General features: G+C 50.8%; 1 protein-coding gene across 2 annotated transcripts in view; it reads right to left on the bottom strand.

Annotated features, from left to right (window-relative positions):
- RAP1GAP2 (RAP1 GTPase activating protein 2) overlaps positions 1–26,087 on the bottom strand; it is a 176,350-nt gene extending 150,263 nt beyond the window's left edge. For both annotated transcript variants that reach the window (XM_047758834.1, XM_047758840.1), the window contains exons 1-2: positions 25,934–26,087; positions 21,775–21,810 (exon numbers count right to left, since the gene is read on the bottom strand). In XM_047758834.1, the coding sequence (XP_047614790.1) occupies positions 21,775–21,810; positions 25,934–25,977 (80 nt within the window). In that variant the 5' untranslated portion in view covers positions 25,978–26,087. The remainder of the gene's footprint in view (positions 1–21,774; positions 21,811–25,933) is intronic.
- Positions 26,088–26,390: the final 303 nt, after the last annotated feature.

Genomic DNA, 26,390 nt, shown 5'->3' with positions numbered 1-26,390 from the left:
TGTCGGGTTCTTAATCCACTGAGCCAAAATGGGAATTCCTCTTCTTATTTTTTTCCAAAATATGATATTATTCTCACATTGGCAGAAAGCTCTAAAAACTATAGTTGCCGTCCAATGCATGTTTTTTGTTTTGTTTTGGGTTTGGGTTTTTTTATCTTTTGCCATTTCTTGGGCCGCTCCCGGGGCATATGGAGGTTCCCAGGCTAGGGGTCGAAGCGGAGCTGCAGTCGCCGGCCTACGCCAGAGCCACAGCAACGCGGGATCCAAGCTGCATCTGCAATCTACACCACAGCTCACGGCAATGCCAGATCGTTAAACCACTGAGCAAGGCCAGGGATCGAACCCCCAACCTCTTGGTTCCTAGTCAGATTCATTAACCACTGTGCCACGATGGGAACTCCCCAATGCATGTTTAATCTTACATTATTTTATGAAGACTGAAATATATTACACTTAGGATGAGGATAATTTTCGACTGAACTATACCATTATATGTGAGGTCAACATACTAGTAATTTATAGTTTCAATCATAGAAACCTTTTTGGTTGGTATAAATCTGACTTCAAAAATATTTTTTGATTTAATGATACTGCCATTCTTTAAATTTTTCTTATAAAACACTGTAAATTCTTTAGAAATAAATACCCTAGCTGGTCCACTTACTTTTGCTGCTGAAAAGTAAGCTATCAATATATTCAGTGGCTATGCTATTTAATTTTATTTCCAGTGAGAATATAACAGTATTTGTTTCTATTTTGTTTTTATCTAAATCCGTCTTGCTTAAATTATTTTTTGTTTTGTTTTTTATGATTTTCATTTTTTCCATTATAGTTGATTTATAGTGTTGTCAACTTGTACTGTACAGCAAAGTGACCCAGTCACTCATATGAATATATATTCCTTTCATCACATTATCTTCCATCATGTTCCATCGCAAGTGACTAGATATATAGTTCCCTGTGCTATACAGCAGGATCTCATTGCTTATCCACTCCAAAGGCAATAGTTTCTATCTATTCACGCCACACTTCCAGTCTAGTCCATTCCCTCCCCCTCCCCCTTAGCAACCACAAGTCTGTTCTCCAAGTCCATGAGTTTCTTTTCTTTACAAAGGTTCATTTGTGCTGTATATTAGATTCCAGATAAAAGTGGTATCATATGGTATTTGTCTTTCTCTTTCTGACTAACTTCACTTAGTATAAGAGTCTCTAGCTCCATCCATGTTGTGGCAAATGGCATTATGTTTTCCTTTTTATGGCTGAGTAGTATTCCATTGTGTATATGTACCACATCTTTTTAATCCATTCATCTGTCAATGGACATTTAGGTTGTTTCCATGTCTTAGCTATTGAGAATAGCGCTGCTGCAATGAACCTCTTTCTTTTTCTTTTTTTTGTTCTTTAGGGACTCATTTGCAGCATATGGAAGTTCCCAGGATAGGGGTCAAATCAGAGCTACAGCTGTGGTCTACACCACAGCCACAGCAATGCAGGATCCAAGCCGCATCTGTGGCCTACACCACAGCCTTAACCCACTGAGCAGGGCCAGCGATTGAACCCGAGTCCTCATGGATGCTAGTTGGGTTCGTTCCCACTGAGCCACAACGGGAACTCCTCCTTTTCTATTTAAAATGGGAAGAACAACACTCTGAGGTACCACCTTACACCAGCCAGAATGGCCATCGTCAAAATGTCTACAAACAATAAATGCTGGAGAGGGTGTGGAGAAAAGGGAACCCTGTTACATTGTTGGTGGGGATGTAAATTGGTCCAACCACTGTGGAAAACAGTATGGAGATTTCTTAGAAAACTAAAAATAGAATTACCATTTGATCCAGCAATCCCACTCCTGGACATCTATCCAGAGAAAACCATGACTTGAAAAGATACATGTACCCCAATGTTCACTGCAGCACTCTATACAATAGCCAAGACATGGGAACAATCTAAATGTCCATCAACAGAGGAGTGGATCAAGATGATGTGGTACATATACACAGTGGAATATTACTCAGCCATTAAAAGGAAACTAAGAACGGCATTTGCAGCAACATGGATGGACCTAGAAACTATGATGATAAGTGAAGTTAGTCAGACAGTGAGACACCAACATCATGTGCTATCTCTTACATGTGGAATCTAAAAAAAGGACACAACGAACTTCTTTACAGAACAGATACTGACTCAAAGACTTTGAAAAACTTATGGTTTCCAAATGAGACAGGCTGGGAGGTGAGGGATGGGCTGGGGGTTTGGGATGAAAATGCTATAAAATTGGGTTGTGACGATCACTGTACAACTATAAATGTAATAAAATTCATTGAGTAATTAAAAAAATAAAATAAAATGGGAAGAACAGGAGTTCCCTCATGGCTCAGTGGATTAAGAATCCGGCTTTGTCACTGCTGGCTCTGGTTGCAGCTGTGGTGCAGGTTCGATCCCTGGCCGCCAGAACTTCCTCAAGCTGTGGATGCAGCCAAAAAAATTAAAAATAAAAATAACATGGGGAGAACAGCCGGCGCCACTTCAGGGGACAGTTGTGAGAGGGGAATGAGAGAACAGAGAAGGTGCTATCTTTGTTGCTGTTACAACAAAATGTGGCATTGACCACACTCATGCCTTTTGGGGGCTGTGTTTCTCAGAGTGTGACCCTGAGTGACAGATGTGTGTGTGGTTGGGTCTGCATGCATGCACCCGTGTGCGGAAGGGGTCTGAGTGTGAATGCAGGAGGAGCCAGGGCCCACAACTTATTACATCTGAACTGAGTGTTGGCCAGTTCACCTGTTCTCAGGCCCAAAGAGACAGGAGCCAGGTGTGAGCTCCTAGCTGCCAAAGAGCCTGCTGACGGCTGCCTCCTTGGCCCCACCTAGTGGCACTGGATTTATGCAGCTCAGACACCTGGTTCTGGAGGTCTGGGAACATCTCTATGCAGCATGTGACCTGTCACAGTCTAGGTAGAAGCTCTGGGTTTGTCCAGGGGAGTCTGTCCAGTGCTGTCCAACAGAACTTTCTGTGCTGGAGATGTTCTGTATCTGCTGTCCAGTACAGAAAGCACCAGTCGCATGTGACTACTGACCACTGGCAATGTGGCTAGAGCAACTAGGGAACTGACTTTTTAATTGTACTTCATTTTAATTAAGTTAAATTTAAATTGCCACACATGCCCGTGCTGGACAGCACTGGCCTGGAAGATTGTTTGAACCCTGGAATCCAGCTATGCCTCAGGCCAGATAGACTGACTCTCTGGACCTCCCAGTTCTGAAAACCAAAACAGTCTCTTCACGTAGTCTGGTGAGACCTGGGTTCTGGCCACTTCCACCAAGAGTCCTGACCAATCCGAAGAAAAACAACTGACCCCGAAAGATCATCTTCTAGGGCCTATGAATAGAAAGCACACTCAGGGAAGGCCTGCCACTCAAAGACAAGAGGGCCCTGGAGCGGCAAGTGGGCCCCAGGTAGGGCTCCATGTGCAGCCCAACTCTGGAAGAGCTTGGATCCCATGTGCACAGAGAGCTACCCAGAGCCTTCCGTGCCTTTTCACTGCAGATGCACGATAAACGTGGTTCAGTTCCCAGATTGCCAGCTGTGCGACCTGAAGCAAGCGACAACCTCCTTAAGGCTAATTTTTCTCATCTGTGCAATAGAAATCAGGGCACATGTCTCATAGGGATGGGGGGAGGGTCAAGATATGCACATAAGAACATCTCACACAGGGCAGATGCGCAGAACAAGCACTCAACGTTTGCTAAAAATTATTATCAGTCCTCCATAGTGTTATATCAAACCATCACGATCTAAGTTTTTACAACCTGGAAAATACTTGATGAATAGAACAATTATCTGGGTCATTCAGATGCCATACCAAGGTAGAGTCCTTGGCTCCCCCATTTCTGCCCAAGCCAACCCTTTTTCAGGTTCTACCTTGGAGCATCCTATAAGCATATATTGCTTCCATGTCACACCTGAACCCACCTGCTTCTCTCTCTTGACCCGTTGCTGGTCCATGTCCATGTCACGTCCAACCAGGTCCCACTGGGTCTACCCCAGCAGCCACGGTGACGCCCCACTCCAGACCCCTACTCAAAACCTCCATCTCCGCATAGTGCAATAAACTAAACACAACCTGACCTTCAAGTCCCACCAGCACAAGTAGGGCCCCTACCTTTCAACCCGAACCCTCACTCCTCTGAGAGCCCAGCCTCACCAATTACCTGAGCAAACCTTGCTCTTTTTCATCTCTGAGCCTGCACAGAATTCAACAGACAGGTCTATGGAATGAAACAGAAACCCAGAAAGATAACTTTGGATATGTTAGATTGTAGTGGTGCACCTGGAAAACTAAAGTCTAGTGCTGGAACACTTGACTGATTATTTGCAGAAAATGAAACTGTAAGCTCATCTCTCGTCTTACTCCAAACTCAATTTCATATGAATTAAAGAATCAAATGTAAAAAGGAAATAAAACCGATTTTAAAAAAGAAAAGAACACATAGGCAACCACCAACTTTCTGGATGGAGAAGGACTTTTCTAGGCATAAAAGTAATAAAAAGTCACAAATGAAAAGACTGACAGACTTTATACTATCTTTTTTTTTTCTTTTTTTGGTTGTACCTGCAGCATATGGAAGCTCCCGGGTTAGGGGTCAAATCAGAGCTGCAGTTGCCAGCCTACCCCACTGCCACAGCAACGCCACATCCAAACTGCATTTGCAACCTATGCCGCAACTTGAGGCAATGGCAGATCCTTAACCCACTGAGCAAGGCCAGGAATCGAACCCGCATCCTCATGGATACTAGTCGGGTTCTTAACCCCTAAGCCACAATGGGAACTCCAGATTTTACCATCTTAAAATTAAAAACTTTTGTACTAATTCTTGAAATAACAGAGTCAAATTTATGGAGAAAGGATAAACTGAGAAAGATTATTTGAAAATAAAAATATGAATGATAAAGAATTAACAGCTTTTTTTTTGCTGTTTTTGTTTGTTTGTTTGTTTGTTTTTTGCTTTTTAGGACTGCAAATGTGGGATATTGACGTTCCCAGGCTAGGGGTCGAATGGGAGCTACAATGGCTGGCCTACACCACAGCCACAGCCATGCCAGATCCTCAACCCACTGAGGGAGGCCAGGGATCAAACCTTCGTCTTCACAGATACTGGTCAGGTGCATTACCACTGAACTACAACAGGAACTCCCAGAATTAACAACTTTAAAGAAAGCACTAACGAATCAACATGAAAAATATGAACATCCCAACAGACAAACAGGCAAGAGTCACTAAGAAACATTTTCTCAAATAAATTTAAAAATGAAAATGTGAAAACATTCTACCTTTATTGACAGGCAAAGGAAATAAAGATACACATGAAGATCTATATTCAAGGATGTTTTTGCAACATTACTTAATAATAAAAATTTAATAGCTAAAAATTAAAAAGAATCTTAATATCTAAAAACAGTCGTTAGATAAACTACAAAACATCAAAATGCTAGTAGAGCATGCAGTATTTTTTTTGGCTCCGCCCACAGCATGCAAAAATTCCCAGGCCAGGGACCAAACCCAAGCCATAGCAGTGACAACACTAGATCCTTAACCCACTAGGCCACCAAGGAACTCCTGGTATGCAATATTTTTAATTACATTTTTAAAGAATATTTAAAGGTGCTGAAAATGTCATTATATGGTAAGTTTTAAAAAGAAGCTAACAAGCACAAAAAGACTGTGAAGAAACACATCAAAAAGAACATTTTAGGCAGTGGGTCATGGGTTTTTATTTTTTCATCTTAGTATTTGTATGCATTTATGCATTTTCCTTTTTTCTTTCCTTTTTTTTTTTGCTTTCTCAAGACCACACCTGCAGCATATGAAGGTTCCCAGGCTAGCGGTTGAATCGGAACTGCAGCCACTGGCCTACACCACAGCCAACAGCACCGCAGGACCTGAGCCACATCTGTAACCTACACCACAGCTCACGGCAATACCGGATCCTTAACCCACTGAGCAAGGCCAGGGATCGAACCTGCATCCTCATGGATACTAGTCGGATTTGTTAACCACCGAGCCATGACAGGAACTCCTGCATGTATTTTCTAAATCTGCAGTGAGCACATACTATTTTTACAATCAGGAAAAAAGTTATTTTTAAAGGGGGGAAAAGAACACTCTCCCAATATGGGAAAATTCTTGGATGCAACAGAGAAAAAAATGTGGGCAGAAGCACATCCGTCCAGGCCTGGCGGGGGAGACTCAGGAGGTCATTCATGAATGTTTTCATTCACTTATTCAGAGTGACAGTAATGTTTGTACAATAAAGACCAAAACAGAACTTGCTGTGGTCCATCAAGTCAACTCGAAATTAAACATCAGTAAGGACAGGAGGACGAAGACCTTAGAATTCTCACACACCCTGGCTAGAAGCGTTGATGGTAAAAGCTCTCTTGAGGCGACATGTGGTAGAGCTGCAACCCAGCAGCCCCACCTCCCGGTCCCTCCCCCCGTGTGACCTCCCACACGAATGCACAGAAGGTCAGGGGAGGGGACAGTCACTGCGGCATTGTTTGCAGTATCAGACAATGGAAACAACAGGAGAGAAACAGCGGAGGAAACAAAACATGTGATGTTTGTGCAAAATACTACTACCTGGCCGTTCAAAAGAAGGAGCTAGACCTCTCTCTAGCCCCGTGGATGGATTCCAAAATCCAGGCAGCAGGATTTTGGAAAGGCAAAGTTAGAATGGTGACAACTAACACACTGAGTGGGACTCTTGTGTCCCCACTCTGTTCTAAGCACTTGACATATGTCAGCTTACATAACCCCCAAAAGAACCCTACAAGAAGGTTTACCATTATTCCCATTTTACAGGGGACTACCCTGAGACGCCAAGAAATTAAGTAACCTGCCAGAGGACTCGCAGCAGTTAAGTGGCAGAGCCAAGACCTGAACCCCAGCAGTCTGAAGCCAGAACACCCTCATGACACAGAACTTCAAAAGGACATTATGCATGTGAATTTTTAATACACACAAAAAAAGGATATTGTGCTTCTAGATATCTATCCTATGGATCTGAAAGTATTAAAAAAAACTTGACTGAGAAAAACACACCAAACTCCTGACAGTGCCCACCTCTACAAACGGAGGAGACAAGGTGATGGGGCTGAGAAGGAGTGATTCCAAGAATTCATTTTTTCTTTCTTTTTTTTTTTTAGGGCTGCACCTGTGGCATATGGAAGTTTCCAGGCTAGGGGCTGAATAGGAGCTACAACTGCCAGCCTAACCACAGCCGCAGCAACGCCAGATCCAAGCTTCATCAGAGACCCATACCACAGCTCACAGCAACGCTGGATCCTTAACCCACTGAGTGAGGCCAGGGTTCGAACTCGCAACCCCATGGATCCTAGTTAGGTTCGTTGACCGCTGAGCCATGAAGGGAACTCCCAGGAACTTAACTTTATGATGTTTGTCTTTTTTTGTTTGTCTTTTAGGACCGCACCTGTGGCACCCAACCAGGGGTCGAATCACAGCTATAGCTGCCAGTCTACACCACAGCCACAGCAACACAGGATCCGGGCTGCGTCTGCAATGCCGGATCCTTAACCCGCTGATCGAGTCCAGGAATTGAACCCACGTCCTCATGAATACTAGTGGGGTTCATTTTCCACTGTGCCACGACGGGAGTTTCCAAGGAACTTAACTTTATGATGGTTTATGTTTTATTTCTTTCTTTAAAACAAAAAAAAAGCTCCAAAAGTTAAATATAGAGTTACCACATGATCCAGCAATTTCACTTCTGGGTATAACCCAAAAGAACTGAAAGCAGGAACTCGGGTATTTGCACACCCATGCCCATAGCTGCATTATTCACAACAGCCAAAAGGTGGAAGCAACCCAGGGATTTACCTACGAATGACTGAATGAACAAAATGTGGCATTTATATACAAAGGCCTAATACTCGACCTTCAAAAGGAAGGGAATTCTGACACTTGCTGTGACACGGAGGAGCCCTGAGGACATTATACTAAGTAAAATAGCCAGTCACATAAGGGCAAAGACTGCATGATTTCACTTGTATGAGGTCTCTGGGTGCAGTCAAATTCATAGACAGAAAGCAGCATGGTGGTTGCGAGGGGCTGGAGAGAGGTGGGGAATGAGGAGTTAGTGTTTGGCGGAGCCAGAGTTTCAATTTTATTTATTTACTTATTTAGTCTTTTCACCTTTTCTAGGGTCACTTGCCGTGGCATATGGAGGTTCCCAGGCTAGGGGTGGAATCGGAGCTGTAGCCACCAGTCTACGCCAGAGCCACAGCAACGCGGGATCCGAGCCACGTCTGCAACCTACACCACAGCTCACGGCGACGCCGGATCGTTAACCCACTGAGCAAGGGCAGGGACCGAACCCGTGGCCTCCTGGTTCCTAGTCAGATTTGTTAACCATTGCGCCATGACGGGAACTCCCCCGGTTTCCATTTGAGACCATGAAAAAGTTCTAGAAATGGAGAGTGGTGAGCGTCGTGCAACATAAATGTAGTTAATGCCTCTGTAGATACTTTACCACAATTTTTTAAAAGAGGTTTCGTGAAAACGCAAAGAAAGATTAACTGTCAATTCCAGGTCATGAGCCCTCCGCAGTTTGCCAGGTCGTTGTTCTAAAAGATTAACCAAACGGAAGGCTCAGTGTGGCTGAGGCTGTGGAGCCCATAGCAGGTAGGACGCCCCTGGCAGCTGGATCAGGCCTCTCCCATCTCTTGCCTCCTCCTCCTCCTTTCACAGCATCATGGTTGCTATGGAAACAAGGGGCCCCTTCAGCACCCGGAGCTCAGCCCCGGTGCTGCTAACTCCAGGAATACGGTCAGAGTGTGAATGAAATCAAAGCCCCGATCATCTGGGCCTCGGGTCCCCACTCGTCTGCCCTCCTGATATGCTTATCGAGGGATGGTGTGTCCATGCCGGAGCCTGCAGTGACTGCACCTGCACGTGTCTGTCCTCAGCAGCAGGCTTGGGTCTGGGGGCACGGGGCTCGGGTTTGCCCACGGGGGTATGTCTGCATGCGTGTGGGCGTGTCACGTGGTTACATGTATCCACACAGCCCAGGACTGTTATTACTGATATCAGAAATATTGAGGCAGATAGCATTTACCAGGCGCTGACCATGTGGCAGGCACTGTGCCCCATGCTTCACCTGAACTATCTCCTTTAAACCTCAGCACAGTTACGACCTACACAGAGGTACTATTATTAGCCCCAGATGAAGAAAGTGAGGCACGCAGAGGTTGGGTAACTTACCCAAGGTCACCCAGAGCACAGGAACCTAACCACTGACTCTTACTGTGGGGAACAAGCTTTAAATGTCACTAGTTCCCAAACAGCTGCAAACCCAGCTGCATCAGCAGCACCACCTCTGGTGCTGACAACAGGTTCTCTGAGCCCCACCCAGGCCTGAGGAAGCAGAGTCCCCACGGTGGGTCTGCACTGCCCACTGACAACCACGGGTCCACTAGATTGAAGTGGGGGACAGGGTGGGATAGGGTATGGCAGGGTGGGGAAGGGGCTGCTCCTTGGCCCAGAAAGGGGCCTGGGAAAGTCTGGGGTTTAAAGCTCCTCAATTCCAGATGGCATCTGCCAGGGACATGGCAACCAAGAAAAGAGGTAATGGCTGGTGTCACACACACCCCAGGGCAGGGCTCCAAAATTCAGTTATGTGGCTTTGTGGCTTGCCAGGCACGGATTTCCGCCCACTCCACCCTCTCAGAATGAGCCGGGGGCCAGGGTGGAGGATGACAATGCGGTAAGGTGCCGGGTTCACAGCTCAGCCCAAGGCAGGGAGGGGTCGGCCACCTCACCTGGACAACAAACAGTGACAGAGCCGGGCGGGGCACCCGAGGGGCTCCTACAGCCTCAGCCCTCCAGGGGAGAGGGGCACAGTCAGAAACCACAGGACCACCATGGGGCAGAGGGAGCTAAAGGTGACCCTTGAGGTTCCAGCTGCTCCAGGAGCACAAGGAAGGGAGCGTTTTGTTCTCAAAGGGAAAGCAGTGTGCATGGAGGAAGCAGCATCTAAGCGGGTCCTGGGAGGCTGGGGGATGGTGCTGATGCAGGGGGAGGAAGTAAAGGCCTTTCACGCCGGGGGGAGGGGGATGGGAGGGGCAGCACACAGCAGAATCACACGTCAAGGCTGAACAGCGACAGAGAACAGCAAGGCACAGCATCTGGCTGTATCTAAAGGTCAGGAGGAGGGACAGCGGTGAGGGAGAAAAAACAAAAACAAAACCTAGAAACGTACCAAGGCACAGAGAAGTTAAATAATTTGCCCAAGGTCACCCAGTGGGTGGAATCGAAATGGAGTCATAAGCTGCCTGACTCCAAAGCCCACGAATGAACCACTCAGATGGGATTCGCCGGCTGGTAGCGCTCTCCTCTGCTCCTTTTTAGAATGCTGTAGAGGTGGACCTGGCTGGGCTGGGAGCCGTTTCTCAGTGGGGTTGGGGGGGAGCACCGAGACCCCTGCCCCAGAAACTCAGTAATGCCTGGAGGCGTTGTGGATTGTCACTACGAGGGGGTAGGGTGCTAGCATCTCACACCCAGAGGTGAAAGATGCAGCTCAGCATCCTTCAGGGCACCAGAGAGGCCCCCACAACAGTGTTTTTCAGCCGCAAATGCTGAGCAAAAACCCTGGCCTAGAGAGACTCGCCCACCTGCAACCCACTTTCACACCCAGCCCCACCTGAACCACTGAGTATTATCACACTCACTTGCTCCTTGGGATGCGGGGCAGGGGGAGGCAAACTTTGCTGCACATTGAAACCACCCGGGGATCTTCAGAAAGTCCTGGTGCTGGACCCCACCCCAAACACTGATTTCCAAGTCTGGAATTGTGCAACCTGGGCATGAGAATATATTTTTTTCTTTTTCTTTCTTTTCTTTTTTTTTTCTTTTTAGGGCTGCACCTGTGGCATACGGAGGGTTAAGGGGTTTAATAGGAGCTACAGCTGACGGCCTACACCACAGCCACAGCAATGCCAGATCCAAGCCGCGTCTGCAACCTACACTACAGCTCATGGCAACGCTGGATCCTTCACCCACTGGGTGAAGCCAGGGATCAAACCCACAACCTCATGGTTCCCAGTCAGATGCGTTTCAGCTGCTCCACGACAGGAACTCCGAGGATATTTTTGAAGCCTCCCAGGTGACACCAAAGTGCAGAAAAGCTTGGGAACCGGTGCTTTGGTTGGGGGCACAGAAGGCTCGACTATCTGCTGTGGACCAAGGATGTTTAGGGCTGCTAATGCCAGGAAGAGAAGTCACGGGAGAGGAAATGCAACCCAAGACTGCCCAGCCCCTACCAGGGTCCCAGGGACAAGCACGAACAAGGTCAATCCTTGGTGCCACGGCTCCAGGCCTCCATGGCGCAGTTAGAGATGGCCGTGGGATGATGAATTAGTCAGAGCTGGCAGAGCCCCGAGGAGGAGGTTAATTAGACAGCCTTTGTCTCCGTCTGGGCAGGAGGAGATACCGGGCCTGACCCAGGAGGAGGGCGGGAGAGGACCAACCCCCTTGACTCAGGGGCTGCACGACCCAGTGACAAAGAACAGGATTTGAAAGAGAGAAGAGGTTAATTGAGAATGAGTCTGGTCTGCGGCCAGAGCAAGAAATGACCAGTCAGCAGCTGAAGGCAGCCGAGAGCACCGGGGAAGGGGTGGCGTGGGGAGAAGGGACCCCGGAGTCAGCCACAGGGAGAGGGGAACTCGGACCTGGAAAGCCAACACACCTGGAACAGAAGAAGCGCACAGGTGGGGGTAAATCTGGCCTGCAGGATGGGTCACAGATGGCTTTGTTTTTTTAATTCTTGAGCGAGTTGTCAAGATTTTGCCTAAAACTCCAGATTTCCAGCTTCTCCTGTAACGTGGGAGATCTGAGGAGACAGGCAGCCTTCCTGAAGGGCAGAGCTGTGTGCTCACCGGTGCCCCCAGACCCCCCCCCCCTTCCCCCGATGCCTGTATTTGGCCCTGCAGGCACCCAGTCTGTCTTCAGAAAGAAGAGACGAGATCCTAAATCAGAAAGTGGGGAAGGTGGAACAGTGGATCAGGAAGCAGGAAGGGAGACAGGCTCTGCAGAGAGGCCAAGAGCCAAGCTCTCACGTCCTGGTCCTGCACCCACCACCTTCGAGCTGAGCCATCTCAAGTTCAGTGCACCCCCACTTGGGGTCTCAGTGTACTGATGTGCAAATAAGGATGCTGAAGCCCACGACCTCTCACTGTCCATCGTCACGTCCTTCAGGACATGCCAGGCTACCCAGGCCAGTCTGGCCAGGATTTGAATGAAGCCTACAAAATCTGAACACTTCCAACAAAGATCAGCCCAAGCGGTGAGAAATCCCAAACACAGCCAAAGAGGCCAGGGATGACCCACCAGAGGAAGAGAAGGCGCAGGGAAAAGGAGCCGCCTTCCAAAGTCTGAGGGGGCTCTCGGGAGAAAGCAGAAACATTAGCCTTGTTTAGGAGAGGAGGGACCAAGCAGTGGCAGGTACAGAGATTCCAGATGAAAATAATAGCTTTAAACAACCAGAGCTGTATTGCAGTAGAATAAGCATCTTTTACAAGGTAATGAGCTCCCTGTCATTGGAGGTAACCAAGCTCAGGCCAGGAGACTAGTCTTAGGGGCCCAAAGGATTCACAGAGGGGCTAATTTAACTTTTTTATTTCAAGCCCTAAGATTGTAAGACTCCAGAGATCAGGGGGTCTTTCCTGAAGGCTTCTCTCTCCCTTTTCCAATGCTTCCAAGAAAAGGTGCTGAGGAGTAAGCTCTGGACTCAGCCTTCCAGAGAGCGAAGGCCAAGAGGGTCTGGAAAAAGCATAGAACGTCCACTTCCCTTCTCTCCTTTCCCATCACCAGGACCTCAGTCCCCAGCCAGCCCCAGCAATACCTGCCACCCAGCCCGCATCCCAACATAGCCTCACTCAGGACCCCCTAAGAGGGGGAGCAGCTGGTTCCTCCCAGCGCAAGCCAGGGGGCCAGTGACATCTCCTTCTGACACCCCTGTCCCCACTCCCAGCTCCCAGCCCCAGAGGAACCAGCAGGAGAAAGGCAATAAGAAGCAAGCAGCCCCCAACTCCAGACACCCCCTGAGTCCTTCCTGGGAACCTGTCCATCAGCTTCTCCAAGGGGATGCAGGGGTCCTAACACACCCAAAGGTCCACAGTGTGTGGACAGGTGCACAAAGGATGCACAGCCTGGGGAGTCAGAGCCTCTCCCCAAAGCCCATGGGAGCAATTCTCTCCCAGTCTTGGCCAAATCCAGCTCCCATGAGCCAAGCAGAGCCCGCTGGCCTCCTCCCCGTGGAACCCTGGTCTCCGCATCCAGACCAGGTCAGCAGGCCTCTGAAGAACCTCAAGGGCATGACCAGAGCCCCAGGGATCCACAAGAACTTTCAGGGAGCTGAATGGGGCAAGGAGGCCCCCCCAGGGAGAGTTGGACCTGGGCTGGCAGGCCACAGGCTGCCCCACCTGGATTTTGCTCCCCTGTATCCCTGCCCTTGCTCCCCACAGGGAAGCCTGTCCCACAGGCTCAACCAGCACCATTCATCTCACTAGACACATGGAAAACACCCCGATGGGCCCCAGGAACAAGCAAAGCCTCTCCTGCCCACCATCCCGCACCCATGTCAGAAGAGCCCCAAGGCCCAGTACCTACTGGCCAGAGCTGCCAGCCAGCTTCCTGCTGCCCATCCCTAGATACACCAGACCTGCTTGAGACCCAGGGAGCTGCGTATCCATCAGGAAATGAGAACAGGAACTCACCAGGGCTTCCTGGGCATGGTGAGGACCGGCCAGGTTGAAGGTCAGGAGCAAGGAGTCCCTGGGGTGTGCAGACCTTGCTGCCTGGCAAATGGCACCTCCAGGTGCTTCCCCGGTGCCTGGCAATGAAATCAGGCCACAGCCCAAATACCAGCAAAGCACCCGCCCGCCTTGCTTCTCCCTGTAGCCACTCACACCCCACGACTCCGGATCCCAAAACAGACATGTTCGTGGTTACCATAGGAACTCGCTAAAGCCAAAAAAGGCACCACACAATCACCCACATGGGCCCTCAAAGCTCATGTCCACCTGCACGGGCAAGCATGCACACACACCCACACACACCTACACACGCCAGCACTGTTCTCAGGCTTGGGGACCAGCCTAAAGAAATCGATGAACCAGGGCTGATACGTGGGACAGAAAGAGGGACGTTGCCCTTGGCTCCATCGGGAACGTGTCTGGAAGTGGGTTCCCTGCACACCAGGTATGGCCAGCTGCCGGTTACAAGAGCAGCAGCAACAGCTTGTGCTCACCTGGCACTCACCTGCCACACACCTGGAGCTGGGGGAAGGGGCCAGAGCACAGGACCACCACCCGCTCTGCCTGCAAGGCCAGGGAGAGGGCACTGCCCAGCCTGCTTCCCCGGCCGCAGACCAGCTCCAGGACCCCTCAAGATGCTGCTTCTCTCCTCTGTGCCCTTCTAGGGGAACAGGGTAGGTATAAAAGCTGAGGCCCAAGCCGGCCATATGGAAGAGGGGAGGGGAAGAGGGAGCAGAAGTCAGAGCCTTTCTCTCTCTCTCTCTAGCCTGCGCTGCCCAAACCCCCTATCTCTGGACACAGGACCAATATCCACTCAAGGGCTCACCCAGAAACTTGAGTCTTCACCTTGACCCCTCCCTGGCCTTCACCTGCCACATCATACCAGCTCCAAGCTAGGGAGTCCACCTCCTGGAGAGCTCTCCAATCCGTCTATGCTCCCCAGCCCCACTGCTCGGGCCTCCAACAGCTCCAATGAGTCAGCAGATAGCAGCCGGAGGAACCTGCAGACTCAAATCTGGCCACATTACTCCCCTGCCTTAGAGCCTTTCCGTGGCTCCCTATCACCCAGAGAGGGAAGCCCAGTCCTCTCTACACAGCCCTCCCACACTCCTGGACGTGGCCCAGCCTGACCCCACATTCCCACCTGGTCATCTGGCTTCTGTAATAACCACACCCAGGTCCCCCCAGCCCACTCCATCCACACCTCGCTGCCTGTGCGCCACTGCTGCCTGCAATCCAGGTGGACCTCTCCCCCCCCTTGGAGATGGCCGAGGCACCCCCACGTCTCCAGAAAGCCTTCCTCCATCCCTTCTGAGGACACCTCTGTTAGCACTTGTCATAGTCCATTGCAACTGGAACATCTGCCCACCTCCCTACGGGACTGCACACTTTCATGAGCAGAGATTGTGTCTTTTTTTTTTTTTTTTTTGTCTTTGCCATTTTCTAGGGCCGTTCCCGCGGCATATGGAGGTTCCCAGGCTAGGGGTCGAATCGGAGCTGTAGCCGCCGGCCTACATCAGAGCCACAGCAATGCAGGATCCGAGCCGTGTCTGTGACCTAAACCACAGCTCATGGCAACGCCAGATCCCCGACCCACTCAGCAAGGCCAGGGATCGAAGCCACAACCTCATGGTTCCCAGTCGGATTCGTTAACCACTGAGCCACAACGGGAACGCCAAGATTGTGTCTTTTTCATCTTTGCTTTCCTACCAACCCAGGGCCTAGCACTGGACTTGGAATATGGATGCCCAGTAAATGGGAGCTGAATGCATACAACCTTCTCACCCACCAAAACAGCAAGCTCCCCCTGTCCTTATCAACCTCAGCCAACTCAGATGCCTGAGGTGTGCGGGGAAAAAAGCTGACTGAGTTGTGGCAGCCCCAGATGGTTCTAGCATATCTTTGTGGTGCCCCAAGGATTCCTGTAACACACAGTAAACAAAGACCCAGTGGTCAAAGATGGGGAAATGAACTGATAATTCATCAGTGGCCGCCAACTGATGTGTTAAAAAAAGCTATTACAGGGTTCCCATCATAGCTCAGCAGTAACGAACCCGACTCATATCCATGAAGACGTGGGTTCAATCCCTGGCCTCGCTCAGTGGGTTAAGGATCTGGCATTGCCATGAGCTGTGGTGTAGGTCGCAGATGTGGCTCGGATCCTGAGTTGCTGTGGCTGTGGCTATAGGTCAGGTGGCTACAGCTCTGATTTGACCCCCTAGCCTGGGAACCTCCATATTCCACAGGTGCGGCCCTAAAAACCAAAATAAATAAATAAATACATAATACATATAAATATATAAACACATAATACAAATAAGTAAATAGAAGAATACATAAAAGGATGGATTCTTTTCCCTACAGGGTAGTGGGTTCTAGACTCACCCGGTCATCAGGACTGTACATGATGCTGTGGCCCCAGCAGTGGAGACAGGCTGCACCAAACCACCCCAGGCGCGTGTCTGTGCACAGCAGTCATCTCAGACGGTTGGCGCATGGCTCACCAGCCCGTGCGGCAGACACATACACACACTCCTCTCTCTTTAGCAGAGAAGCAGGGGTCTCTGAGAGGGAGGGCAAGGGGCCGCCAAAAAAAGAGCGGAGGAAAGGATCTGAGGTTCCCAACGCAGGCCCCTCCCCTCTGGATGCTGCTTCAAGGACCTGCATGAGCAAACACCTGGCCCTGCCAACCTGGCGTCGCCTCTGCAGGCGTCGCCTCTGCAGGCGTCCAGCTGACCACGGTTCTACTGCTGCAGACACAGACCTTATCCCACATTCATTCATTCATTCGTGCATTCACTTATTCAACAGCAAGCACCTATGATGATCAAGGTCCTGAGAGACACAGGAAAAGACAAAAGGCACGAGGGCAAACTCCCAGAACGTCAAAGCTGGAAGAAAACAGGCTGGACACCAGCCCAACCCTCCCATTTAAGGACAGGGAAACGGGCTCGGAGAGGTTAACAATTTGCCCATTGGTTAGTGTGGGACTATACCCTGCACCTCCCAACACTTTCTCCTGCATGTGCTGCCACCGCCACCCCTCTCTGGTGTTCCTGCGTGGCTTCAGGCCCCCTGCATCCCTTGCCTCTCGGGGTCATCCTTCACAGACCTCTCTCAACCTGGGTCTCCCCCAGGGTTATGCAGGCAGAGGAGCATTCTGGGGCCAAAGCACCAGACTCTCCATTTGCATCAGGATTCACATCCCACCTGGATGACCTCCTCACTGACGACCTTGACCAAACGCCCCTCCCGAGCATCCCTCTCTTCTGCAAAATGCTGAGAAGGGTGGTAGCTGCTTCTCGAGATTGTTGTGAAATCTCAGAGTAGGTGTGTGATGACAACTGAGCACAGGACGTTCCCTGGTGGTGCCTCAGGTTAAGGATCCAGCGTGGTCGCTGCTGTGGCTCAGGGCGCTACCATGGCCCAGGTTCAATCCCTGCCCCGGGAATTTCTGCATGCCACAAGCGAGGCCAAAAAAAAAAGAAAAAGGATCCGAGCCATGTCTGCGACCTACACCACAGCTCAGGGCAACGCCAGATCTGTAACCCACTGAGCAAGGCCAGGGATCAAACCTGAAGCCTCATGGTTCCTAGTCGGATTCGTTTCTGCTGCGCCACGATGGGAACTCCTGCATTCACTCCTTTATTCTCCCAACAACCTCTCCAGTGCTCGGAAACCAGTCATCTATTTCCTGGTTCTATTGATCTGCTTACTCTAGATGTTTCAGATAAATGGAATCATACAATATGTGGTTTTCCGTGTCTGACTTTCACTTATAATGTTTTCAAGGTTCATCCGTACTGTAGCATGAATCAGGACTTCATCCTTTTTTAGGTGTAAATAATATTCCATTGTATGGTTTGCTGCATTGATTTATCCATTCATCTGTTGATGGACATTCGCATTATTTCCATTTGGGGCTATTATTAATAATGTACTATGAACATTCACGTGCCAGTTTCTGTATGGACACATGCTTACACTTCTCTTGAATATATACTTATTATGATTGGAATCACTGGTCATATGGTAACTCTATGTTTAACCTTTTAAGAAACTGCCAAATTGGGAGTTCCCGTTGTGGCTCAGTGGAAACGAATCCGATTAAGAACCATGAGGTTGCAGGTTCGATCCCTGGCCTCGCTCAGTGGGTTAAGGATCCAGCATTGCTGTGAGCTGTGGTGTAGGCCGCAGACTCGGCTCAGATCCCGTGTTGCTGTGGCTCTGGCATAGGCCGGCAGCTACAGCTCCAGTTGCCCCCCTAGCCTGAGAACCTCCACATGCTGAAGAAACTGCCAAATTGTTTTCCAAAGCAGCTGCACCATATTACATTCCCACCAGCAGTGTGTAAGGCTTCCAATTTCACTACATCCTCATCAACACTTGTGATTATCTGTTTTTTGCTTTGTTTTGTTTTGCTTTGCTTTGCTTTTTAGAGCCACCCTTGCAGCATATGGAAGTTCCCAGGCTAGGGGTCGAATCAGAGCAACAGCTGCCGACCTACACCACAGCTCACAGCAATGCCGGATCCTTAACCCACTGAGCATGGCCAGGGATTGAAGCCACAACCTCATGGTTCCTATTCAGACTTGTTTCTGCTGTGCCTCAACGGGAACTCCCTTATTGGCCATTTATATATCTTCTTTGGAAAAATGTCTATTCAGATCCTTTGCTCATTTTTTTTTCTTTTTATGGCCACACCTGTGGCATATGGAAGTTCCTGGGGCTAGAGCTCGAATCGGAGCTGCAGCTGCAAGCCTACACACCGGCCACAGCAAGGTGGGATCCAAGCCACATCTATGACCTACACCACTGCTTACAGCAATCCCAGATCCTTAACCCACTGAGAAAGGCCAGGGATCAAACCCACATCCTCATGGACACCATGTCGGGATCTTAACCCATTGAGCCACAACAAGAACTCCCCTCTGCTCATTTTTTAAATCGTGTTTTTGTCTTCATATTAGTGGATTGATAGCATTCTTTACATATTTTAGATATGCGTCCCTCGTCAGATATGTGATTTGAGAATACTTTCTCCTATTCTGTGGGTTTCCTTTTTACTTTCTTTCTGATGTCCTTTGTAACATAAGGGCTTTAAAATTTTTATTTTTGGCCACACCCAAGGCATGTGGAAGTTCCCAGGCCAGGGATCAAACCTGCATCACAGCACCAACAATGCTAAATTCTTAACTGCTGGGCCACCAAGGAATTCTAGCAGTTTTTAATTTTGATAAAGTTTAGGTTATCAATTTGTTGTTCTTGCTTATCCTGTCAATGTCATATCGAAGAAACCCCTGCCTTATTTGAGATCACAAAGATTTTCATCTATGTTTTCTTCTAAGAGTTTTATAATTTTTGGCTCTTGCATTTCGGTCTTTGAGTGCACGTTGAGTTAATTTTTGTATATATGTGAGAAAGGGATTCAATTTCATTCTCTTGCATGTGGATATCAATTGTTCAGCACCATTTGCTAAAACTCTATTTTTCTCCATTGAATCGTCATGACACACTCATTGAAAATCAATTGACCACAAACGACAGGGTTTATTTCTAGACTCCGAATTCTATTCCATTTATTTATTTATTATTTATTTATCTATTTATTATATTTATTTATTTTTTGTCTTGTGTCTTTTTTTAGGGCCGCACCCGTGGCACATGGAGGTTCCCAGGCTAGAGGTCCAATTGGAGCTACGGCTGCCGGCCTAGCCAGAGCCACAGCAACGCGGGATCCGAGCTGCATCTGCGACCTACACCACAGCTCACGGCAATGCTGGATCCTTAACCCACTGAGTGAGGCCAGGGATCGAACCTGTAACCTCATGGTTCCGAATCAGATTCGTTTCCACTGTGCCACGCTGGGAACTCCTATTCTATTGATTTATAAGTCAGTCCTATGCTAGTACCAAGCTCTCCTGATAACCCTCCCTTGATAGCAAATTTTAAATCAAGAAGTATAGTCCTCCAACTTTATTCTTCAAGATTATCCTTTGAATTTCCATGAGAATTTTAAGATCAATTTATCAATTTTGGCAACGAAGCCTGCTGGGATTTTGATGGGGATGGGTTTCCAACTCCTGTTCGACCCTCCTGAGCTCATGCTTCACCTCCTCCCCTCAGGTTCCCTGAGGCCCCCCGGGATTTTTAACATAAATTTCATCTTCTGTTTCTTACAATCCAAAGACTCTTAACCAAATACAAGCAAGAACATGGCCCTACGAGCCATCCCAAACAACCCTCTTAACACTACCTCCCCAAGGCCTGAGCCCTCAGACGGTCCCCTGGGGGCCCAAAGACCCCACTGGGGTCCTAATCTCAACACTGGCCTATGCCCCCAATGCCTCACTCCACCTTATAACTAATTTCCTTCCGGGTGACAGGTATCATCTTTATTGTTAAAGCAAAGAGGCCTTCAATAAACCCTTGTGCAATTGAAGTAGATAACCAAAATAGCACCAAAAACCCCAACTCCTACCACTCTACACCCATTAGCAACTCAGCTTCATGTCTAGCATCTCATTCAACATGCAGATAGGAAGCTCTAGGAAGGCCAGACGTTGTTGTGTCCACTGGACAAAGGATACAGAAACTGAAGTCCAGAGAAGTGAAGTGTCTTGCCCAAGAGTGTCTTGCCCTAAATGCCCGGCTGCGCTGAAGCACACCCCATGCCAACCAGCACAGCCACGGGTGCGCCCATTGTCCCGCCCTAAGAGTTGCTTTAGAAGTCACCTCCTACTGGAAGTCTTCCAAGACTGCTCCGACTGCATCCCTGGCATCAACTCCACAGAGAGACTAAAAGTTCTAAGGAGGCAGGGACAGTTTGTTGTCCATCACTGCCCATCCTCACCCTTCTTAGCAAAACAAACCAGAGTGGGAAGCTTTCTTGTTTTGACCCCCTTCTGCGCCAACTCTCAAGCATGGCTGTGCTCGGTCCAGGGACCTGTACCCAGAAGATGCCTGGTCAGTGCTGACAACTAAACGGCACGATAGAGGGAGGCTGTCCTGGAAAACCTTTCAGCTGAGAGGCAGGAGCAACAAGCAGGAAGGGCTGCCTCTGAAGGGGGACACTCAGTAGAGGAATTTTTCACGCACAAGCTAATTCCCATAAGGCAGGATAATATTTTGAGCTAGAGACCAATGCTGCATTTCCCTCCTAGAATTGCCCCTCCTTTCCAAGTCCCTCAGTTGGAGAAGGTTATTGGTCAGCGCCCACTGCCCAAGGGCGGGATGCAGATGCAAGCTGACGTTCGTTAAGTTTCAAGGGGGAAAGAGGATCCGGATGCAGATGAAATAGTTCAACCAGAAACAGGAAGGGAAAAGGAATGAAGGTGGTGAGAGAAGAGCCATCGGAGGTTCTGGGACAGAAGGGCACCTGCTCAGGGCTCCCCAGACAGATGAGCAGACACGTGGTAAACTGAGGCAGGCAATGCTCAGACCCTGAATCTGGTGCTGAAATTCTCAGAGAGCCCCAGGGCCAGGCTGGTCAGGATGACAGGTGTCTGGTAACAGATGACTCAGTGGCCAACTAACCACACACACACACACACACACACACACACGTGTGCTTTGTCAGCTCCTAGAACTGTGGGGCACAATTTTCCAGGTAGATAGGAATCTTAGAAAGACAGCCTGATGGGACCGAGGTGCCATATAAAACTTAAAATGATGGGAAATACAACTATCTTTCTTACACCCCTGAGCTGGGACCTGAAAGTCACACCGCTACACACACGTCATGCTGGTACCTGCTGCTTCCTTCCCCACATCTGCCGCTCCCTGCACACTTCAGAAATCAAGAGCCGAGTCCAGCCTCCTTCAACCTTGAAGCCCCTGAACTGGGTACCTAGCAAATGCAACAGCCCACAACCCGGAGCTCCCCCAGCAGAGCTCCGTCAGCTGTTACCTGTGACCTTTACACAACAGGAAGTGGCTACTTACTTGACCTTCAGGCTCGCCAGCATGGTCTTGTCGATCCTGCCGAGAGAAAAGCAAGGGCTTCCATCAGTGCGGGGGGCTGAAGGCTCCCACCTAGCCCCTGCTGGGGACAGGTCCCGAAGGCAGCCCAGACCACCAGCCCCACAGGGCCCTGCCGGGGGGTGACACACTTTCAGGAGGAAGTTCTCCTTCAGCCCACGAAGGGAGGACTGGGCGCTCTGGGAGGGCTGCAGCCACTCAGAACCCCCTGAGACAGGTCCTGCTCTTCTCCCTCTTTGGAGATGCGGACACAGGCTCAGGAGAATAAAATCACTGGCCCAGTCTGGATCCTGATATCTGACTCCAGACCCAGGGAACTTAAGAACTTTGTATTTCTTTCCCTCTATTACCCACACCCCAGAAGAGTACCCTGCAATGCAGCCTCACGGGCCACTGGCAGCTGGACAGCCAATGCATGGATACGTCCTGGGCTTCTGCTTTAGAAAGATGGCAGCCCCTCCAGCACCAGGGACCTTTCTGCTCTGGGAGCTGCCGGTCCCTCCAAGGAGGAAGAAGCCACTCCTGGGACAGAAGCTAACAGCAGGCTCCAGGGTGCACGGGAGGTAGGCTCTATCAGGCACAGGAGCTCAGGGCAGGCAAGATCACGTTTGCAGGAGACCATCCTGGCAGCCAGCTCCTCCACCCCAGCCTGCACCCACCCTCGCTGCAAGACAAGGCAGTGCTGCTCGGCTTCTATTTTTACCCTCGGCATATGCCAGCCCTTATGGCTCATAAAACAGGCCCCTTCCTCTCCCCAGAGACAGAAAGGTAGGCGAGATTCCCACCGTCTGTGTCTCCTCTTGTTTAGGGGGTCACAAACACCAGTGTCACCGTCACCATCAATGTTGCCAAAATCACCACCACTTCCAGCATGTCTGAAATCCTGCCAAGTTCTTAGAGCCACCTCTGTCCATCAGCTCAGCCCTGCCACAAGCTCCCCACACACTCGACTACCAGGGCCAGCGAGGGGAGGGGAGCAGTGTTAGGGTCACATGGCGACGAGGATGTGAAGCTCTCCCAACAATCACAAGTCAGCACCAAGCCCTTGAGCTGGGGGCCAGTGGGATCCTTTCACTCTGAGTGAACTCCCAGCATCCTCTGATCTCAGTTCCCAATAACGAAACAAGCCACACCCGAGGCTCCTGGTCCAGGTCCCTCCTCCCAGCTTCGTCCCCCCTGCTCCCCAACCGTGCCTCCCAGGGGATGGGGGGGGGCCCTTCCTTGGGGCTTCCATGAGTTCCCTGGGGGTCTCAGTGGCTCCAAACCCTCTCTGGAATGCAAATCCTCCTCCCCCCACCCCCATTCAACCCACCATATGGGAGGAAGGTGGGCCCCCAAGGCAGACCCCTGCATTCTGCTGTGACACCTGTATCCTGGAGCACCCCAACTGGAACCCCTAACCATAAGCCCTTACATTTTCTATTTTCTCAGGTAATCTTTTTTTTTTTCTTTTGTCTTTTTGCCTTTTCTAGGGCCGCTCACATGGCATGTGGAGGTTCCCAGGCTAGGGGTCTAATCAGAGCTGTAGCCACCGGCCTACACCAGAGCCACAGCAACACGGGATCCGAGCCACGTCTGCAACCTACACCACAGCTCACAGCAACACCGGATCCTTAACCCACTGAGCAAGGCCAGGGATTGAACCTGCAACCTCATGGTTCCTAGTCGGATTCGTTAACCACTGCACCATGACGGGAACTCCTTTTTTTTTTTTTTTTTTTTTTAATTCTTACAACATTCCTATGTTGTGGTTAAGGCAGAAATTCCCACACACAGGGAAACTGAGGAAGTGTCCTGTCCAGGTTGCTCAAAGAGCAGAGGTGTAGCAGCACCTTAACCCAGGTTCACGGCGCAGCACCCGCTCCCCTGACCACCACACCACTGCCGACACTCTGGGTCATACTCTGGGTCACAGCAGCCCCAGTCCCGGCACCCATATCCACACCTATTCAGTCAACAGGGTTCCCACGCTGGGGTGTGGCCCCCAAGGGCGGGGTGTACAGCCTGGCAGGGCTGAGATGGAGGAGATAGGGCAGCGCTGTGACATTGGGCTTTTTCCCTTTCAGGAAACCAGGGTCCCCAGGCTCTCCCTGCCAGCTTCTCTCTCGTCCCTCCCCCACTCCACCCCATTCACCCGCATACCTTGTCCACCCTGAGGCTAGTGGACATCCACCCTGGCACCCAGTGGAGCTTTGAAAATATCACCCCTGGAGTTCCCCTCGTGGCGCAGTGGAAACGAATCCGACTAGGAACCATGAGTGGGTTCGATCCCTGGCCTCGCTCAGTGGGTTATGGATCTGGCGTTGCTGTGAGCTGTGGCATAGGTCGCAGATGCGGCTCGGATCTGACATTGCTGTGGCTATGGTGTAGGCCAGTGGCTACAACTCTGTTCGATCCCTAGCCTGGGAACCTCCGTATGCCGCAGGTGTGGCCCTTAAAAAAAAGAAAAAGAAAGAAGATACCACCTCCAAGATTCTTTTCACTGTCTGGAGTGGACCAGGCTCCAGGAACCTGTAATTTAGCCTTCAATCAACTGCAATATCCCCTCCTGGCTGACAGCCAAACCCACATGATACCCACCCCAACCCTCCAGCACCCATCAGGAAGCCCTGCCAGGCCTTCCACTCGATGTGCCCCCAACCAAAGGCCTGTCATGGGGAAAACACCTCACTTCATCATTCCACAGGCATCTACTGAACACACACAAGGAGCCAAGCACAAGCCCTCTGCCTGCTCTATGCCTTCCAGAGAAAGCTGCGCCTCGGAGGACAGCAACTCACCGCCTGAAGGCTGCCCTGCAAGAAGCCCAGGCCAGTCTCACATACCCATCCCTGACCTGGAAGAAGGCTGGACCCCACCCTCAGGACAGCGGCCCCTTGTCCGGGGCATTGGGGAGGGCCCCCGAACAGGCACTAGGCTGGCATCATCTCATCTTCACTTGCTCCATCTGCCAGACATGGAGCACCCATAACCCCTTCCTGCCCAAGGAAGGTTGGCAAAGTGCTTTCAAAGAGGAGGAAAGAGATCAAAATCTGCGCACGCGTGGGAGCAGGTCACCCGCCAGAGGCCCGAGCACTTGTCTTGCAGCCCCTGTGCTCCCTCCCTATTTCGCTCACCTCTTATACCCCCTCGCTGGCCTCCCAGCTTCCACACCAGGACGGCCCAGGCCACCCTCCCCCCAGCCGTAGGAACCTCTCCTTTGACCATGGCCCCAGGCCCAGAGGCTGAAAGGAAACCGATAATGAAAACCACTAGATCCCGCTCCCCAGCTGAGGAGGAGCTGCAAGCAGCTGGTCACCAAAGACAAGCCTTTGACCTCAGTTCCCCCCCCCATCCCAGGCCCCACGAGGAGCCAAGAGCCTCTCCTTGCCCCAGACAGAAGCGTAGTGGCAAAAAGTGGCCCGGAAGATCAGACAAGAAGCTGGAGCACAGACCCAGCAGCGCAGGGCAGGCTCCGGAAGAGCTGGGATTGGCCCTAGAGGGAGGCGGGGAGGGACCGCTGGAGACAGGTCTGTCCCCTCCTCTCACAGCTCACGCCTGAGGAGAAGGGGCCATTCAAAGGCCCAGCAGGCACCAGACTCTCCCCGCCACGACGTCTTAAAAGATGACCCGGAGAGGAGCAAAACTCACACGCGCCAACAAGAGCACACACAGGTACTGAAGCCCCGAGGGGCAGACCAGCACCTGCTCAGAAACGCAGGGCGCAAACGTGGTCACCCACATAGGCACACCCACCCAGCCAGGCACACAACTCACACCTGGTTGCACAGACGTGCACGCCTACACAGACAGCCTCAGACACCCACATGTTCACAATCATCCCAGATGCACATACACATACACAGCAACACAGGACGCGCAAGTCGCACTCATACTGGCTCCGGCTCTGACCTCTGGGTTCCCTAGAAGACTGTACCCAGGGGACAGTGAGGAAAGCTTGGTGTCGGATGCCCCTCAGGATCCCCCACCTCCATCCCGCTCAGGCGTCTGAAAGGTCCCTCCCGGCCCCTGACCAGGTCTCAGGCACAACCTCCAAGCCCCCTGCACCGGCGGCCACAAGCTCCGCCAGGCTTCACAGCCAGGCTCGCTCCCACCCCTGCACCGGCTCCCATCTGTCACCCACCATCCGAAGCCCCCAAAGGAGACGCTGCGCTTCCTGCCAAACATGGTTGTGGCCTCAGGACCCGCGTCTAGAGATGTCCCCCCGGGGCTGTTGGCACGACGGCTGCAGCCTTGGTGGAGCGGGGTTGATGGCCACAGGCGTAGGGCGGGGCGCCTAGCATGGCACCTCCCCCTTTGCCTGCCCCCCAACCGGGCTTCCTGTGGGTGAGGCTGCGGGGTGGGAGGTGTGTCCTGTCCCTCAGGATGCACCAAGACAGGCAGGGGCGGTCGCAGAGGGCAGCTTCCCCACACCCAGAGGAACCCACAGCTCCGGAAGGGGCTCGGCCAGCAGATTGCACCACAGCCCAAGGTGGCACCTCTGCCCCACATAGCCTGGGCTTTCCGGAACCCAAGGAGGCCGGAGGATTCCCACGATTGTGCCTGGGGGCTGGGGAGGGGGTGGGGGGGAGATCTGGCTG

The sequence above is a fragment of the Phacochoerus africanus genome, chromosome 14, assembly GCF_016906955.1.
Source record: "Phacochoerus africanus isolate WHEZ1 chromosome 14, ROS_Pafr_v1, whole genome shotgun sequence".
NCBI lineage: Eukaryota > Metazoa > Chordata > Mammalia > Artiodactyla > Suidae > Phacochoerus > Phacochoerus africanus.
This window is presented reverse-complemented; position numbering and strand designations above follow the sequence as displayed.